The 17025-nt window shown below is 56.1% G+C and overlaps 1 protein-coding gene across 3 annotated transcripts in view; it reads left to right on the top strand.

Moving 5' to 3' along the window:
- AK8 (adenylate kinase 8) overlaps positions 1–17025 on the top strand; it is a 128092-nt gene that overhangs the window by 53339 nt on the left and 57728 nt on the right. For all 3 annotated transcript variants that reach the window (XM_043567003.1, XM_043567002.1, XM_043567004.1), the window contains one exon: positions 4318–4407. In XM_043567003.1, the coding sequence (XP_043422938.1) occupies positions 4318–4407 (90 nt within the window). The remainder of the gene's footprint in view (positions 1–4317; positions 4408–17025) is intronic.

Here is a 17025-nt window from a genome sequence, read left to right as displayed (position 1 = left end):
GCATGTACGCTGAGGACTGCTGTGTCGTCATCGTCGTTGTCTTCTCCTCCTCCTCCCCTTCCCCCTCCTCCTCCCCTTCCCCCTCCTCCTCCTCCTCCCCCCTCCTCCTCCCCCCCTCCTCCCCCCCCCTCCTTCTTCTTCTTCTTCTTCTTCTTCTTCTTCTTCTTCTTCTTCTTCAAAGATACTTTTTAAAATGTATCCTTTTCTTTTTAAAGTGTTTATTTGTGTATTTTTGAGAGAGAGAGAGAGCCATGTGAGTGAGGGAGGGAGGGGAGACAGAAAGGGAGACAGAGGATCTGAAGTGGGATCTGTGCTGTTAGCACAGAGCCCAACGCGGGGCTCGAAACCACAAACCGCGAGATCATGACCTGAGCCGAAGTCGGATGCTTCACCGACTGAGCCACCCAGGCGCCCCCTGCTGTGTCTTCTTGATGACATGACGGCTTTATGGTTAGGAAACGCTCCCCTGTCTCCGGTAACACTTATCTTCTTGGAGTCTACTTCATCTGATACTAACATAGCCACTCTCTTATGATTAGTATCTGTATGGTATATATTCTTTTTTCTTTTGATTTTTTTTAATGTTTATGTATGTCTGAGAGAGACAAAGAGAGACAGAGCAAGAGCAAGGGAGGGGCAGAGATTGAGAGGGAGACACAGAATCCGAAGCAGGCTCCAGGCTCTGCGCTGTCAGCACAGAGCCCTACTCGGGGCTCAACCCCACAAACCGTGAGATCATGACCTGAGCCGAAGTCGGACGCTTCACCCACTGAGCCACCCAGGCGCCCCCTGTCTTTTCTCTTTTAAATCATCTGTGTCTTCCATTGAAAATATGTGACTTGTACACAGCATATAATTGTATCCTGCTTTTTTTTTTTTTTTAATGCAGTCTGACATTTTCATCCTTCAATTGAGATGTTCAGTACATGTCCATTTTAAGTAGTTTTCAGTACGGTGTCAAGCCTCCTGTCCTGGGTGTTTTGTCTTCTGTTACCTCTTCTTTGTTTCTGCTTTCCTGCCAACTGTTGGATTAACCCAGTGCTTTTTAGCAATCCATTTCATTTCCTCTGTTGCCTTTTTAGCTATATGTCTTTGCTTTCTTTTGCTCATGGCTGCTCTAGGGGTCACAGAGCATCATTCACTTGTCACAGCCTGCCTTGAATTAATGCTCTACCTCTTTGTGTATAATACAAGAGCCTACGGTGCTGTATTTCCATTTACCCAGCTCCCGTCCTTTGTGCTATTTTTTTGTTGTACATTTTACTTCCCCATGTTATAAACTCTACAGTATATTGTAATTATTTTTGCTTTGGTCACTTGGTTTTCTTTCTTTCTTTCTTTCTTCTTTCTTTCTTTCTTTCTTTCTTTCTCTCTCTCTCTCTCTTTCTTTCTTTCTCTTTCTTTCTTTCTCTTTCTTTCTTTCTTTCTCTCTCTGCTTCTTTCTTTCTTTCTTTCTTTCTTTCTTTCTTTCTTTCTTTCTTTCTTTCTTTCTTTCTATGAAAGCATGAAGGGGAAAGGTCCCGTGATATACCTACACATAGCAACCCTTTTTTGTTTAGGTCTAAATTTCCACCCGCTATCACTCTCTTTCCGCCTAAAGAACTTCCTTTAACATTTCTTGTAGTGCACGTCTGCTGGCGACAAATTCCGCTTTCATCTGTCTGAAAATGTCTGTATTGCACCTTCATTCTTGAAGGATGTTCCTGCTGCACATAGAAATCTATGCTGACAGGCTTTCCTCTTCGCGCTTTAAACACGGCATTCCGTGGTCGTACGGCCCGCGTTGCCTCGGATGAGAACTCGGGTTATTTTTATCATTGTTCCCCCATGTATAGAGCGTCTCCCCACCCAGCTGCGCTGACTAGTTTCTCTTTGTCTTTACTTCTCAGAAACTCAACTACGATGCGTCAAGGTGTGGTTTACGTCGGGTTTATTCCGGTTGGGTCTCAGAGATTCTCCGATCTGCGGATTGATGTTTTTCATCAAATTTTGAAATATTTTTCATCAGATTTTGAGACTCTCTTGCCATTATTTTCTCAAATGTATTTTTCTGCCTCTCTGTGTCACCACTCCCTCCCTCCCCTCTCCCTCCTTTCTGGAACTCAGATTGCATGTACGTGACACTGACCGGTACCGCCCTCCAGGTCTCTGAGGTTCTAGTCTTTTTTCCGGGCCTCCCTTTACTTCCTCTTTGCTTTGGTTTGGATACTGTATGACCTGTCTTCCTGTCTTCCGCTTGCAACCTATCCAATGATGTTTTCCATTTAAGATATTGTATTTTCCAGTTTCTAGAATTTGCATCTGGTTCTTTTATATAGTTTCCATTTCTCTGCTGAGATTCCCCAGCTGCTCGCCCATTTCAACTGTCTTTCCCTTTACAATTGTAAATATATCAACGAGAGTTGGTTTCAGTTCTCGTGTGCTTATTCTGACACCCAGGTCACCTCTTGATCTGATTCTATAGCCTGTTTTCTCTCTTTGTAGGGGTCACACTTTCCTGATTGATGGATCTTTGCATCTCAAGTAGTTTTTCATTAGATGCTAGGCGTTGTGGTTCTCAATTGCTGAGAGTCTGGATTGTGTGGTTCTGCTTTAAGAGCAGTAAGTTAAGGGGCGCCTGGGTGGCTCAGCCGGTTAAGCATCCGACTTCGGCTCAGGTCATGATCTCGCGGGTTGTGGTTTCGAGCCCCGCGTCGGGCTCTGTGCTGACCGCTCAGAGCCTGGAGCCTGCTTTGGATTCTGTGTCTCCCTCTCTCTTTGCCCCTCCCCCGCTCATGCTCACTTTCTCTCGCTCTCAAAAATAAATAAACATTAAAAAAATTTAAAAAGAACAGTAAGTTAAAAGTTGAGTGCTAGGAACGCCTGGCGGGGCTCAGTCGGTTGAGCGTCCAACTCTGGAGTTTGGCTCAGGTCGTGATCCCTGGCTCATGGGATCGAGCCCCACATCAGTGCTAAGTGAGGAGTCTGCTTGGGATTCTCTCTCTGCCCCTCTCCCCAGCTCTCTCTAAAAAAAAAATAATAATGGGGGGGTGGGAGGGAGGGGAAAGTGGGTGATGGGCACCTGTTGGGATGAGCACTGGGTGTTGTATGGAAATCAATCTGACAATAAATTTCATATTAAAAAGAATAAAAAATAAAAAATAAAATAAATAAAATAAAATAAATTAAAAAAAAAAAAGAGTTGAGTGCTAATAGGCAGTTAATTCACTACAGGATCAGCTTGATCCGGTGGAGGCTTTTAGTTTTTGTTCAGGTGAGCCCCAAGTGTGCACGCTCGTGGGCTCCTGCCACCCCCGCACCCAGAACCTCAGGTGACTGGGCGCCGGGCACGGTCACACAGTTTCTCGCTCTGGCTGTCAGAGCACCAGCGTCTCCCTGCCTCTCCCTTGGCTCACAACGTCCCAGGGGCTTTTCTCTGCCAGGCCTGGGGTAGGGATAGGTTCTCACCTGCCATAGGTGCTGCTTTGCACTGACCGAAGACCCCAGTGAGTCCCCATGAGGATTTCTGAAGCCCTTCTCTGCACGGCTTCCTTCTCCCCATCACCCTGTTCCCCCAATTCCAGCGCTCGGTCCAGCCTTTGCTTCCCACTGCTGTGTTTGGCTCCCTTTCTCCTGTGCTAAGGTCTGGAAAGTGCTTGTAAGTAGAAATCCAGGGTGAAGGTGGGACTCCCTTGGGTGTCTCCCTTCTCTCAGGGTTCACAGCCCTGCGAAGTCGGCGGTCTAATGCCTGAAAAGAACGGTTTCCCATCTTTGGCTCAGTTTTATAGCTTTCTTTTTTTTTTCCTTTTTTTTTTTTTAATGTTCATTTATTTTTGAGAGAGGGGAGAGAGAGAGAGAGAGAGACAGAGAGACAGAGAGACAGAGAGAGACAGAGACAGAGACAGAGTGTGAGTGGGGGAGAGCAGAGAGAGAGGGAGACACAGGATCCAAAGCAGGCTCCAGGCTCTGAGCCGTCAGCACAGAGCCCGACGCGGGGCTCGAACCCACGAACTGTGAGATCATGTCCTGAGCTGAAGTCAGACGCTCAACGGACCGAGCCACCCAGGCGCCCCTGCACCGTCCATTTTCAATCTGTTCTCTGCCAGATACATGCCTTTTCATTCCGAGCCGTCCTCCTCGGTTTCTTCTTTATTCCCCAGGTCCTTTTTGATATTTGCTCTCACTTGGACACACACCCCCACCCTCAGAAAAACCCTTTTATATTTTTTCTCAGTGACCTTTTTTCCCCCCTGGCAGGCGGCACCGGGGCTTCTTTTTTTCTCATTCTTCCTTCTGTTTAAAATTTCATGGGTGTCTTTCTGTTCCTCTCTTCTCCAGTCCACTGTGGGCAACTGTTGAAAGAGGCAGTAGCAGACAAGTCAAAAGTCGGCGAGCTCATCCGGCCCTATTTTCAAAAGAAGATGGCAGGTAGGTCACACTCCTCTCAACTGCCACAGCCTTATGGGCTCAGGGGGGGCAAGTCGCTCCGTGTGGGGCTCATGAGCACTGGGCGGGGGGGCTCAGCCCCGGAAAGGTGGCTGCGAGATGGAAATTGGGCTTTCCTGACAGCAGAGGTTCTGTGTTCGTTCACCGGCAGGGCCCACAGGCTTCCAGCCGTGTCCTGATCTGGGGGGTGGGTTGTGGACACCACGTGTTATTCCTGGAGGTTTGGGCTGTTTCTGTTTCTCGAGAACGGATGCTTTTCGTAACTGCTGACACTTACGATTGAGAGCCACGGAGCTGCCCACAGCCTTTATTGCTGGCCATACAGAAATACTGCGGACAAATATTCTGGTTTAGTCGGAAGTCAAAAGCCAGAAGGTTCAGACAGCTTTGCAGATCCGAGGGTCCACCGGCCCCTGGTCCTCGGGGGCTTCGAGGGGGGAGGCCGGGCCACATCGTCCTTCCAGACCCTTCTGCGATGTACCGTCTGAGAGCATTGTCGGTCAGCCCCCAGCAAGGGCATCTTTGAGATCATTCTGCCTCGATTTCCTGAGCCCAAGATGATCCGCGAGGCCACGTGGCCACCTCACGTCTGAGCTCCTCCGGACCCAGTGTCCCCTCCCCCGCGGCAGGGCATTCCCTGCACCCACATCTTCTTGCCCTGCACCAGGTGTGGTTCCTCTGTGCCGTCCCCCAAGTGTGTGTGAACACGTACTTGGGGGAGGGCGTGTGTTGGCGAGGACGTCCTCCCGGCGGAGCGCTCACTGCCGTCCCCTACCGTCTTCCGGATAGAGTAGGTGGAGGGGAGCGCAGGAGATGGGCCGTTTGCTCCTGACCCGCCAGCTGGGGGGGACACCTGTGACTCCGTCCTGGCATGGCTCTCCCAAGCCCCCCCCCACTTAGAAGATGCCCCCGTCCCCCAGGGTGAGGGTCAGGTGAGGTGCGGTCAGACCCTTTGGACACAGTGATCTGCGCAGAGAGGGAGTCCGTTCATTCCTGCGTCACTGGGGTATAAATCGAGCGGAGGCAGGAAGCTCCAGGCAGGACTGCAAGCCAGTGTGAGCGTTGGCACCTCCCTGTCTGGTTTGGACCCCCGAGCCGCCCCCGCGAGCCGTGCAGCCCTCGTCAGAGCCCGAGGCCTCAGTGGTGAGCTGGGGACAGGAGTCCCCGGGTCGCAGGGTTCCCGTGGGCGCACGGGATGTGGCGCGCACACACGTGCCCGGCAGGCGGGCTGTCGGAGAGCGACCTGCACGCGGCAGGCGGGTCCGTGGAGGGCCGGGCACACTCGGGCACAGTCTCCCTCCAGCAATGCCATGTCCCATCCACCGGGGTGGGTGCTGCTGGTTCTTAGCACCCTAGAGAACATTTGCCGGGCAAGTGGGCGAACGTAGTGAATTAACAAATTTACATCACTTTGTGTATTTTTATTTATTTATTTTTTCAACGTTTATTTATTTTTGGGACAGAGAGAGACAGAGCATGAACGGGGGAGGGGCAGAGAGAGAGGGAGACACAGAATCGGAAGCAGGCTCCAGGCTCTGAGCCATCAGCCCAGAGCCCGACGCGGGGCTCGAACTCACGGACCGCGAGATCGTGACCTGGCTGAAGTCGGACGCTTAACCGACTGCGCCACCCAGGCGCCCCCACTTTGTGTATTTTTAAAGCTTATTTCTTTATTTTGAGCTGTCAGCACAGAGCCTGGCGCGGGGCTCCGACTCGCGAACCGCAAGATCATGACCTGAGACAAAGCCAGACGCTTGACCGACTGAGCCACCCTGGCGCCCCTAAGCTTAGTGGTTTTAAACAACACGCATTTATTACCGGGCAGTTGTAGAGGGCAGAATTCCGGAACCAGGGTATGATGGGGCCACGATTCCCCCTGGAGGCTCCCGGGAGAGTCTGTTTCATCGCCGCTCGGGCTCCCAGAGGCCCTTCCTCCGTCCTCACAGCCAGCTCTTGGTGCCCCGTCAGACCTCTCGCTCCCCGACCACTGAAAACAAACCCCCAGTTTGCAGTGGTGGGCAAGAGGCAGAATTATTGTTTGTCTCGGGGAGTTTTGGTGACCACCAAAGAGACTGAGGGCACCTGTCCCCGTAAAGCCGGGGGGACCGGCAGCCTCTGTGGTCAAGGCTCCGCCCTTCGTTGTCCCCTCTGCACCCTGTTGATCTGGACGTGCAGCTCTGTGCTTCTGCACTCGCTACAGAATTGAAGACACAACAGCAGCCACTGCTGTGTGTTCTCAACGGAAGCAATAAATTCCGGCGTTTCACTAATCCCAATCTCGCAGGGATAACGGACAGGGTTTACACGCATCGCCACTAACCGGGTGTCATTATGGGCCGTGAGGAAGCCGCAGACACAGCCACGCGCCCGGGTGGGCACGGGAGCAGGGCTGGAGCCACCAGGTCGGGCGTCCGCTCGCCACTGGCTGAAACAGGAAGAAGACAGTGTAAACGATTCCGACCGAACTCGGATTTGAAGGGAAGGTCACACTGAACACGGAAGCTCCGCTCAGCCGACCGCAGCCTGGCTTCTCTGCAAATCACTGCAGGGGCTGACTTCTGAGCCCACTGGGGGGCCGACCCAGAGTTCTCTGCGGGCCTCGGGTGGAGAACGTGGCAGGGCCGTGAGGGCACATTTGGGCTTCCGGACACGGTTTCCCCCATCCAGGTCTGGGGCCGAGCCCGTGGAGATGCCTCCTCCTGATAAATGGCCCAGCCCTGGCGGTGGGGACGGGGCGACTGGCCTCAGACCTACCCCGGGGGGAGCCTGACTGAGTGCAGGCAGGAGTGGGGAGGGCACAGTGGGGACGAGGGCCGGCCAGCTGGAGGACGGGAGCCGGGAGGACGGAGCCGGTCCAACGAATGCGTCTCCTCTCTGGGGAAGAGTGAGACCGAGAGCAGGGGAGCAGAGTTCCTCTCCCGGGTGCTGCCCTGGGCTCCGAGGTGTCCCCCCCACGCTGAGAGCAGCGAGGCACGTCCCCTTACACCGTGACCCGTCGGCAGAATTCCAGCAGAACGAGAATAATCACTCTTCCGTTGCTCTTGGGGGCTGCCGAGGCATCCGAATTTCCCTCTTCAAAGCCTAGGCGCCTTTCAGACGTCTCTGCCCGGGGCGCCAGCAGCGATTCCTGGGAGCACGGAGAGCGCCCGGCCACTCCTCCACACGTGTGCAATCCAGAGGGTTCAGCCAGCTCGGCTAAAGGGGCGGAGACTCTTGCGAGGGCTCGGAGGCCTCATCACCCTGGGGCAGAGCTGGCAGATGTCACCGGCAGATGTCACCGGCAGAGCACCTTACCCCGCAGCCGCCCTGCTGTAGAAACTCACCCCACCACCCCGCATACCAGACGGTGCCCTTCTGGGTACCACACTGCCTGCGCTGGGGACCCTGCCCTGTGCTCCTGGCTGCTGGCCTGCCCGCCACCCCTCCCGCCCGTCTCTCCCTGGGACCCCCGCCGTCACAGCCTCTTGCCCTCTCTCCACTCACCTTGGCGCTCCAAGCCCCAGAGACGGGCAGCTTTGCGACCGTGGCACCTCCCCGCCACCCTCGTGGTCACCGTCACCGCCATCGCCAGTGCGGCTGAGTAGATCCAGATGCCGTCTCCCCCCCCCCCCACCCTCCGTGGAGCCACTTCCTCTTAGTCCCCCCCCGCCCTCCCCCGCGGGGCCTCATGATGTGACGTCCCAGGCGTGACCTCTGCAGACTCGGTTATGTGCTCTTCTGTCCTCACAGGTGCTGCCAACACCTCCTTCTTTTGAATCAGCAGCAAAATTAATAAGTGTTGTTTTCCCATCTCTGCACATTTACTGGGCAGAGGACCCCAGGGGCCTATCAGAGCTCGTCCGAAACCTCTTGATCCTAGGCTCTTGGCGACCGTACCGCGGACAGAAGGCTCGGGAGCTGCTGCTTCTGTGGCCTGGACTCTGAGATATACGGGTCTGACCTCCTAAACTCATTCCGACTCTAGCTGCAGCCACAACACCACAAATTTATCCCCCAGGGTCTGCACGCAGCCTCCTTTATGCAGGCAACCTCCATCCCAGGCGCCGGGCGCCGGGGTCGGGCCTTAAATCACGCAGGCTCAGCTGCCGGGAAGCTCCTGTCACTTTCACGTGCGTGCGAAACAAGTGAAAACTAGTCCGGGTTTAGGGGGGAGCAATCCGTTCTCAGCTGTTTACAAAGCGTTTAAAATTCGATGGTTGGCGCCGATGGGTTCTGTTGCCGGTACGACCGATGGCGGTGCGTGCCAGAGCTTTTTTCCCCCGAAGTCAGGCGTGGGACCTACTCGATCTCAACTCTGCCTAGATCATTGGTGACTCCCGGTGGTCACCGCCTCCAGATGAGGTGCTCAGCCCCTTCCCTGGGGCTCCATGCCCACCAAAGGGTCTTGTGGAAGGTGGGGTTTCTTAATACTGGAGGCCCAGAGCGTCTCCAAGGGAGGCCCCAATTCTGTCTTTGCCCATCATCGGAACGTCTGGTTCTCTCCAGTTTGCACCTAGTGCGAAAGCCAGCCTTCCTCGCCGGCCTCCACTCGTTGCCATCAGAAAGAAGTCTGCACATGGTTCCTTTTTACCTCTTCCCTCGGGTATGTGAGCCAGGATGTACGGTCCACAGGCCGCTGGCGGTGGACACAGCCTCACTCCAGATTGCTGGGTCTAATTAGCACTACAGCACCGTCTCTTTGGTTCACAAGGGTGGCCTTCTACCCGGTTCCGGTTATTGTTTCCTTTCTCGGCCGTCGCTTGGGCTTTCTCTAGAGAACAGCTACCCTGGGAAGGTATTAAAAACAGCCAAAGGCGTATCTTGTCCTTGTTGGCTTCAGCCTTTGCTCTAAGTGTGTGAGCTGTTCGCCTTGATCCGACCGCATTGCCCTGGGAACGTTGTGGGACTGTCAGGTCAGGGGGACCGCCCGCGACGGCGCGTCCCCACCGGGGGGGGGGGGGGGGGGGGGGGCATTGGAGGCAGCCTCTAGTCTTTTACAGGACGCCTGCCAGCCAGCCTGGTGGCCCGATTACAGTGGGCTCCTAACTCCTGTCGCCCCTATCACCGATCCACCCCGCGGCACCTCCCCCCGCCAGCAGCTAAAGCAGTTCAATTACCAGAGGGCCCAGGTTCCTTGGTGCCCACGCCAGACGTACACTGACTTCCAGATGAGAAAACAGCCATTTAATTGGTGTGATAACTTTCCCCTAAGAGCGCCAGTCCTGACGCGTGGGAAACGGACCGCGGAAGACGCATCATTAGAGAGTGATCCCTGCGCCCCCGCCCGCCCGCCGCCCTCCTCTTTCCCAAATGTTGCCGTCTGGAGAAGGTCCGTCCCGGCCTAACGGAGGCCTAACGGAACCCTGGCGGAGTCGGGAGGTCTGGGGGCGATTCGAGGCTCATCACCCCTTCTGGAGACGAGACCTCGTCACAAGCACCAGCCAAACCGGCGCCAAACCGGCGCGATCGCACGTGTTTGCGGGAACCTTCCGCGGGTCCGCCTCCTCGGGGAAGAGGGGCGGGCGGGGGGGGGGGGGGGGTGCGTGGATCAGAGCTCCCACCGAACTGCGGCCCCCTTTTAGGGGGGAATTAATATTCTCATCACTAAATGCACACTAAAGATTCGACAATAGACCAGCTTTTCCCTTTTGTTAAGAAACTTGCAAGGACTTGCCGAGTTGAAAGACAAAGTAAACCTTCCCGTCTGAGGAGGTAAGCGGGCCCGGATTGCTTGTTTTGCTCGGTGTAGCCGGGCGGGTTGCACGCCCGCCTCGGCGCAGAGGGGAGGCCCGAGGGACCTCTGCCCGGCTGCAAGGAGGGCTTTGCACGCGGCGTGTTTGTACCAGCGCGAGACAGCGCGCGGCTCTCTAAATAATTTACCAGTTGATTAATAGACTCACAGGGGTATAATTAGAAGAGGAAGAGACGGTGGGCACAGTAACCGGTACAGTGCTTGGGGGAACAGGAGCCTTTATTTTTTTAAAGAAACTTTCTAGGGTGCTGGGCGTTTGAAGACAAGTTGGGAAGCGCTCAGCGCCTCATCTCTTTTGAAGTGGAAATAGGACAGTTTGAATCCGTCGAGTTTAATTTTTCACAAGCTTTAGGGGCCCCGCAGTGCAACTCCCTTTTTATTATTGAAAAAAAAACTCTACATTTTTCTTTCATTTTTCTACACACACACACACACACACACACACACACACACATGCACGCAGCCCAGGCAGTAAGTAATAAACACATTAATTTACTCTCTTATTCAGCGTGTATCTTATTCACTTCACCTCCCCCGGATGTGTCCCCACGCGTCCCTCCCGCACCCCCACCCAGAGCTCCCACCGTGGGGGCTGCCAATAGGTTGATTAATGGACGCCCCCTGTAATTTATGCATTTTAAAGGAACCCTCACCTCGGTCTGACAATGCTTTTGAAGTAGCTCCTTTTTTCAATTCAAACTTTTGACTTTTCCGCTGGGACCGCTACAAAGATTTCCTTATGGAAACTAGGTAGGAGACTTTCTCAGCCCGAGAGGGAGCCGGGGCCAAGATCGCCCAACAGAACAGCAGGTCTCCAAGCGGAGGTTGCATTCCGAGGCCAGAGGGCCCATCAGTGAGGACGGTTCTAGAAAGGGGGGCCGGCGCCCCCGTCTATCAACAGGTTCGTGCCCCGAGAGGGTCCGGCTCTCTGTTTGGTTTTCTTTTTTCTTTTTTTGTTTAAACTAGCTTTTCATCGCAGGAGTGTGCATTGGCTCTCCACGTCATTAAAATGATGCTTTGCCAGGACATCATCGAAAGGTTTGTCACCTAAATGTGAAAAAGCTTTTCGTTCTATGGCCAGTCCAGTGGGGAAACTGAGGCAGTGAGGGACCCTCGACCCGTTCGTGCATCCGTTCGGCGAAACCTCTCTCCCCACCAAGAGTGGGGCTCGTCTAGTGCCAGTCTTACCCCCCCCCCCAGCTGTGTCACCGAAGCGGGACAGCCGCTGGCCTGTGTGCTGGACTGCAGGGCCAGCCAGTGCCTGCTATGTGCCTGGCATCCTGATTACAAAATGAAACGAGACAAAACCCAGACATTTCTGCGAAGTCTAAGGTGAGCCCAGAAGTGCATGCTGCCCTTCTCACTCTGACTAGAGCTTCTGGAAGCGTTTCCCCTCCTTGGGCAGCCCCGGTGGCTTCCAACCCACTCAGCTGTGAAATCGTCTGCGACAGGCCAGACCCGGAGGCCCCAGCCTTCTCCAGCCAGGAGGCCTCCCGGTACAGCCGTCCGGGCGGCCGCTCACACCCCCGAGGCAGGTGCAGCTCGAAGCCCCTTTCCCTCTCGGAATGTCCTCGATGGGGAGCTGACACCAGCTGCTTTCTCCTTGGGCTGAGTGGGGCCTGAGGTGTCCAGGGGGGCGGCTGCCCCCAGTGACTCTCTGTGGGGCCCCCACTTGGGACAGTTGCCGCATCCCCCGAAACAGATCAGGGACAGGAGGCTTGTGGGGATTTGCCAGCCAGAAGGTGGGCTGAGGCATCCCCGTAGGGAGCTTGGCACCGCCGTGATAGATGAGGGAAGCACCGGGCCCACAGCTCCAGCCCTGCACCTGCCTACCTGCTCTGCTGATGAGGGGGCAGAAGGGCGGTGGGTGGACGCTGGCTGGGGGTAGAGACGGGACTGGTGGGGTGGGGGCAGAGGGGCGGAGGGTGAGAGGTGATGGATGAGTAGGGGATGCAGGGGAGGTGGCAGGGGAGGGGAGAGACCCCTTTCTCCTCACCTCCCACCTCAGACCTTGAATGCACACATTGATTTACCTGTGATCTTGACTGCTGGTGAGATCTGATCTCACGCCCCTGCCTTTTGCTCAAGGCTGGGTTATGGGGGGGGGTAAGGGACCTCTCCCTCCCCCAGTGTCTGCCCTTGCAACACCGCACACTGCACATTTTTGCTGAGGCTGTGCCCAGCCAGTGGTCTGCTCCTCGGTCCCCAGCACCAGCCTGGCTCACAGCGGGAGCTCATGTCTATGAATGAATGAATGGATGGATGGATGAATGAATGAATGAATGAATGAGGGGGCACCCAGCAATTGGTCCGGCACGGCATAGTGGGGCAATACCGGGGAGGCCCGCCTCGCGGCATCTGGGACCCAGAAGCTTCTCTGCCTGCACTTCCATTTAGGAGAGACCCCGTTCGTCTAGAGGAACAAGGCGGGGACAGGGGACAGAAGGCAGCAGGCAGCCTGAGCAGTTTCCGGAGAGGTGGCCAGCAGCAGTCACTCCTGGACGGTCGGGGGAGCGGCTACAGGATAGGGCTCTGGACTTACGCTGCGTGACCCCGGTTCAGATTCTGTCGCTTCCCAGCTGTGTGACCTTGGCCAGGCCACCCAGAGCCAGTTCCCTCATCTGCAGGGCGAGCTGGCCACAGTATCGAAGGCATCGGGTTGTGAGGTGTGTAAAATGAAATTGCGTCTGTAAAACGTTTAGCACAGTGCACCTGACGCCACAGGCCGTTATAATAGCTGATTCGTGTTAGCATCATCGTCTTCGTACTGGAAGCAGTGGGAGTAGGAGCAGGATCCGTGGGGTACGTGTGTACGTTTCACGTGTGGGTTTCGACATTCTTTTCCCATGGTGCTGCCCGCTTCGGTCCCTGTGGTGACCAGGAACTGGCGAAGGCCCCGTTTGTCACACGCCTGGTGCCCCAGTTACCTACTGCAGCTGCCTGACAATTTAATGGCATAAAATGAAGACTGTTTGATTACGCGTTTGATTTCGTGGATGAGGATTTCCGGCTGGGCGTGGCAGGGAGGGTTGGACTCCATTCCGTGCTGACTTGGACCTTAGCTGGCACGGCTTCGGTGGCTGGAGCTCGCTAGGCCGGCTCATCCCCAAGCCCTATGTCTGGTTCTCAGTTCTGGTGTCAGCTTGGTTCCTTGGCTCTTTTCCTGCGTCGGCTGGGGCTTCTGTGTCCGAGAGTCCTCAATCCCGTGCCTGGTGCCTGGGACCACCGGGGGCTGATCGGGCATCTGTGTCCATGCAGCCTCTTCGCACGGCTAGCCTGGGCTTCCTCCCAGCACGGCGGCCTCGGATTGGTCAGCCCTCTTATGAGGTGACCGGCTTCCCCTAGAACGAGCATTCCGGGGAGTCCGGGTTGGGGTGGAGGATGATGTGAGCTACAGGGCTTCTTGTGACCCAGCCTCAGAGGTCTCAGAACAAGCTTCCAGCTGGTTCTGTTCATCAGGCTGGTCAATACGACCAGCCCGGGTTCACGAGGAGAGCATTAGGCCCCCGCCTCTCGATGGGAGGAGGGGGCATCCCTCGCCAACCACCGGAGGGGAGGCTTGAGTTGAGCGTTTCTGTTAGTCGGGATCGACTGCGTCCTGGGACTGCGTGCGGCAGGCAGACCGCCTCCTAGATGCTCAGGATCGGGGCAGCGGCATGACTTCACATGCCACGTGGGGGCTGGCAGATAGCCCAGAGCCCTGACAGTCCAGTCCTCCTTTGAAGAGGAAGAAACCCCAGTTGGGAGGTAAAAGGACTCACCCAGGGGCACACACTGCGGGAGAAGTGCAGCGTGGGGGGCAGAATGCATGCTGTTCCCTCCCCTGAAACGCAGGTGGGGAGCACAGAGATGAGCAAGTGGCCCCCAGAGCCAGATCGCCTGGGATCCGTCAGCTATCAGCTGTGTGGCCTTGGGCAGGTTACGTCCTCTCTCTGTGCTTCGGTTTCCCAATCTGTGAAATGGGGCCGTCGTGAAGGTTACGTGAATTAGCACTTGTATGGGAACAGATACAAGCTTAGAAGAGAGCTGAGCTCAGCCTAAGCACGAGAGCACACGTGCTTCTTAAGGAAACGTGCCACCCTGTCTTCTCCATCCCAGAAGAGCGGGCCTGTGGTTGTTCCCTGGTTTCCCCCTAGCTGCTCGTGTTGCTGTCACAGGTCACGTGGGCGATGGCGTTGTCACCGCCCGTGGGATGTGGGGGGAGTAGCCGGTCCAGAGCCCCGGCTCCATTGCAGCGGAAGGAAAAGCGTGTTCCTTAAGCGCCTTCCCCTGCAGGGGACAGCGATGTGAGCACCCTGCACTTTAGAACAGCCCGGTCCGCGTGCATCTTCTTTCCCGGGGTAACTTGCATCTTCCACCGAAAGACGTAAGGGTGTGTGTTGAGATAAGAACGGCGAGCTATCAAATTGTTAGACACAGCGGGCCCGAGTGAGCATTTTTACTAAAAGTGTAATTAGTTTGCCGGGGGAGGCGGCATTTATTTGTGGAAGAATGTCTATTTTCAAATGGGCTTTTTTTTTTTCTCATCTTCCACTTCGGTAGACAAACTGAGTGTCCACTGTGGGAGGCCGTGCCTCCCAGCTGTGACGCGCCCGTGGGGTGTGGGCACCCCCGTCTTGTCTTTGGTCTTCGCCCGAGTAGACAGGCAGAGAGGGGGCTGATGGAAAGTGATAGAAAGGGGGCAGCCGCCCTTCAAGGGAGGAGCAGTGCGGAATATCCTCCTAATTGGCAAGAGCCCCAGGGCTAATGTACTTTTCTGGACTTGAAAAAAAAAAAAAAAGAAGTCCAATATTGAAAGAATTGTTATTTCCTGGCACCACCGTCTGCCCAGCGATTTTAAGTGCTGTCGTTGAGTAGCGTAGACGTTAGCATACGGACTTTTGGAGCCATCCTGGGCCCGAGAAACCCAGACCCACCAAGACAGGAGCTTGTCTGGAGTAAGTGACCCGAGTTTACCGAGGAGGCAAACTACCCGGCGGGCCTGCCCCCCGCGGAAGGATTTGCAGGTGTCTCTTCGTCTTCTCCCAGACCCGATTCGGAAACGTCCTCTTGAGCTTGTTAAATGCTCGCTTGGGGCGCAGCTCCCATGGTGGGCCAGCAGGTGGCAGTAAATAATAAACAAACAGCATCACGAACGGAACACCTGCCCCCAGCTTCTGGCTCGGCGGGCCCTGCAGGGCCCACTCGAGATTCCTGCCCGCGCAGGCCTCCGCCGCCTGGAATCAGTACCATCTGGGGGGCGACAGTCCCCCCAGACTGGTAGGGGTTTGGCTTCTGCTGAACCACAGGGATGGTGATGTCCTGGGGCAGGGGCCCGTTTCCTTCAAGCCTCCGTCTGAGGAGGAAACGAGAAACAGAAAAGCAGCTCTCCTCTCTCCTTCGCAGCCCTGCCCTTCTCCGCGACTCTGCCTCCGGCCTCCAGCAGCAGCCAGGGGGCCCCGGGGGCCGTGTCGGGATGTGGGGGGGGGGGGGACCAGAGGCGCACGCGGAGTTTTCCGAGGATGCCGACGGATCGCCAGATGTCCCCTTCACCTCGATTTCAGGGGGGCCTGAGGAAGGAGGGAGGCCGCGGGGTAGCTGTAGGGTGCGCGGGGGCGAGGGATAGGTGCTGTGTGCCGGGCCGCGTGTAGACAGGTGCGGGGTACAGACCACGCGTCGTAGGGGCGGGTGCAGCGTGCATGGCGTGCACGTGGGAGGGGGTAATGTATGTGTATAGCGTAGGGGCGGGGGTGTCGTAGGCGGGTGGAGTGGGTTGTAGGGCTGTTACAGGTGAGTGCCGGCCTAGGATCGTGTGCACCGTGTGTCCATGCAGGTGTCTGTGTGTAGGGTGCGTGTGTAGGGGTGTGTGTGGCACGCAGACATGGGTTTCTGAGCGTGGGTGTAAGGGTGTGTTGTGTGCCCGTAGCGTGTAGGGTGAGTGATGAGGTACTCAGCCCTTTCTTTTTTTTTTAAAGTTTATTTATTTTTGAGGGAGAGAGAGAGAGAGAACAGGGAGGGGCAGAGAGAGAGAGAGAGAGAGAGAGAGAGCTTGAGCAAGGGAGGGGCAGAGAGAGAGAGAGAGGGAGGGAGACAGAATCCCAAGCAGGCTCTGCCCTGTCAGCGCGGAGCCCAACGCAGGGCTCAGACACGAACTGTGAGATCATGACCTGAGCCGAGATCAAGAGTCGAACGCTTAGGCACTGAGCCACCCAGGCCCCCTCAGCAGTGTTCTGACCTGCCCCGGCCGGGGAGGAGGGTCAAACTTATTAGGGGCATAGCCATCGGCCTTGGTGTTTATCACCTTAAAAGCACTGACTGCGGGAACGGTGTCCTTCGTTCCACTCGAGCCTTGTGGGGCCCAGCCCGGCAGCCCTACGCTCCTCGTGCCTACCCCTGCCAGCCGAGTCCCAGGGCAGGGACGCTAACCGGCCAGCGAGAGCGGATGCGAGGACGGGACAGCAGGCGGCAGTGTGGTGCCGCAGGAACGCTCCGAGCTGGGCAAGGAGCCAGGCCCTTCGGTCCCCTGGGCTCCCGTTTCCACTGGAGAATCTCCAGCCGGCCTCGGTGCTCTCCCCGGCTCCTCCCTGACTCCCACTCAGCAGCTCTCTGAGCGGGACTTGACTGAGGGTGACAGACGTCACATCTGTGGCCGGGGAGGAAGAGTCCGTACCTGCATCTCATGGGGGCCCGTTCAATTGCTACTTTCTCCTTGCAGGATTGAGGTGCAAGAGGGAACTTGACCTGGGCTGGGTTTTTTTTTTAACAGGAATTAGCCTTCCCTTCAAGACAGAGGGTGGGCCCGGTGTCCTGGGTAGAGCTGGGGGGTGGGGGGGTGGGGAGGGAACGAGGTAGGATCCCTTCGGGGCCTAGGAGCCTCTCGCCTGTGACCA

The sequence above is a fragment of the Prionailurus bengalensis genome, chromosome D4 (assembly GCF_016509475.1).
Source record: "Prionailurus bengalensis isolate Pbe53 chromosome D4, Fcat_Pben_1.1_paternal_pri, whole genome shotgun sequence".
NCBI classification, from domain to species: Eukaryota; Metazoa; Chordata; class Mammalia; order Carnivora; family Felidae; genus Prionailurus; species Prionailurus bengalensis.
The sequence above is the reverse complement of the archived record's forward strand: the minus strand, read 5'-3'. Positions and strand labels throughout refer to the sequence as shown.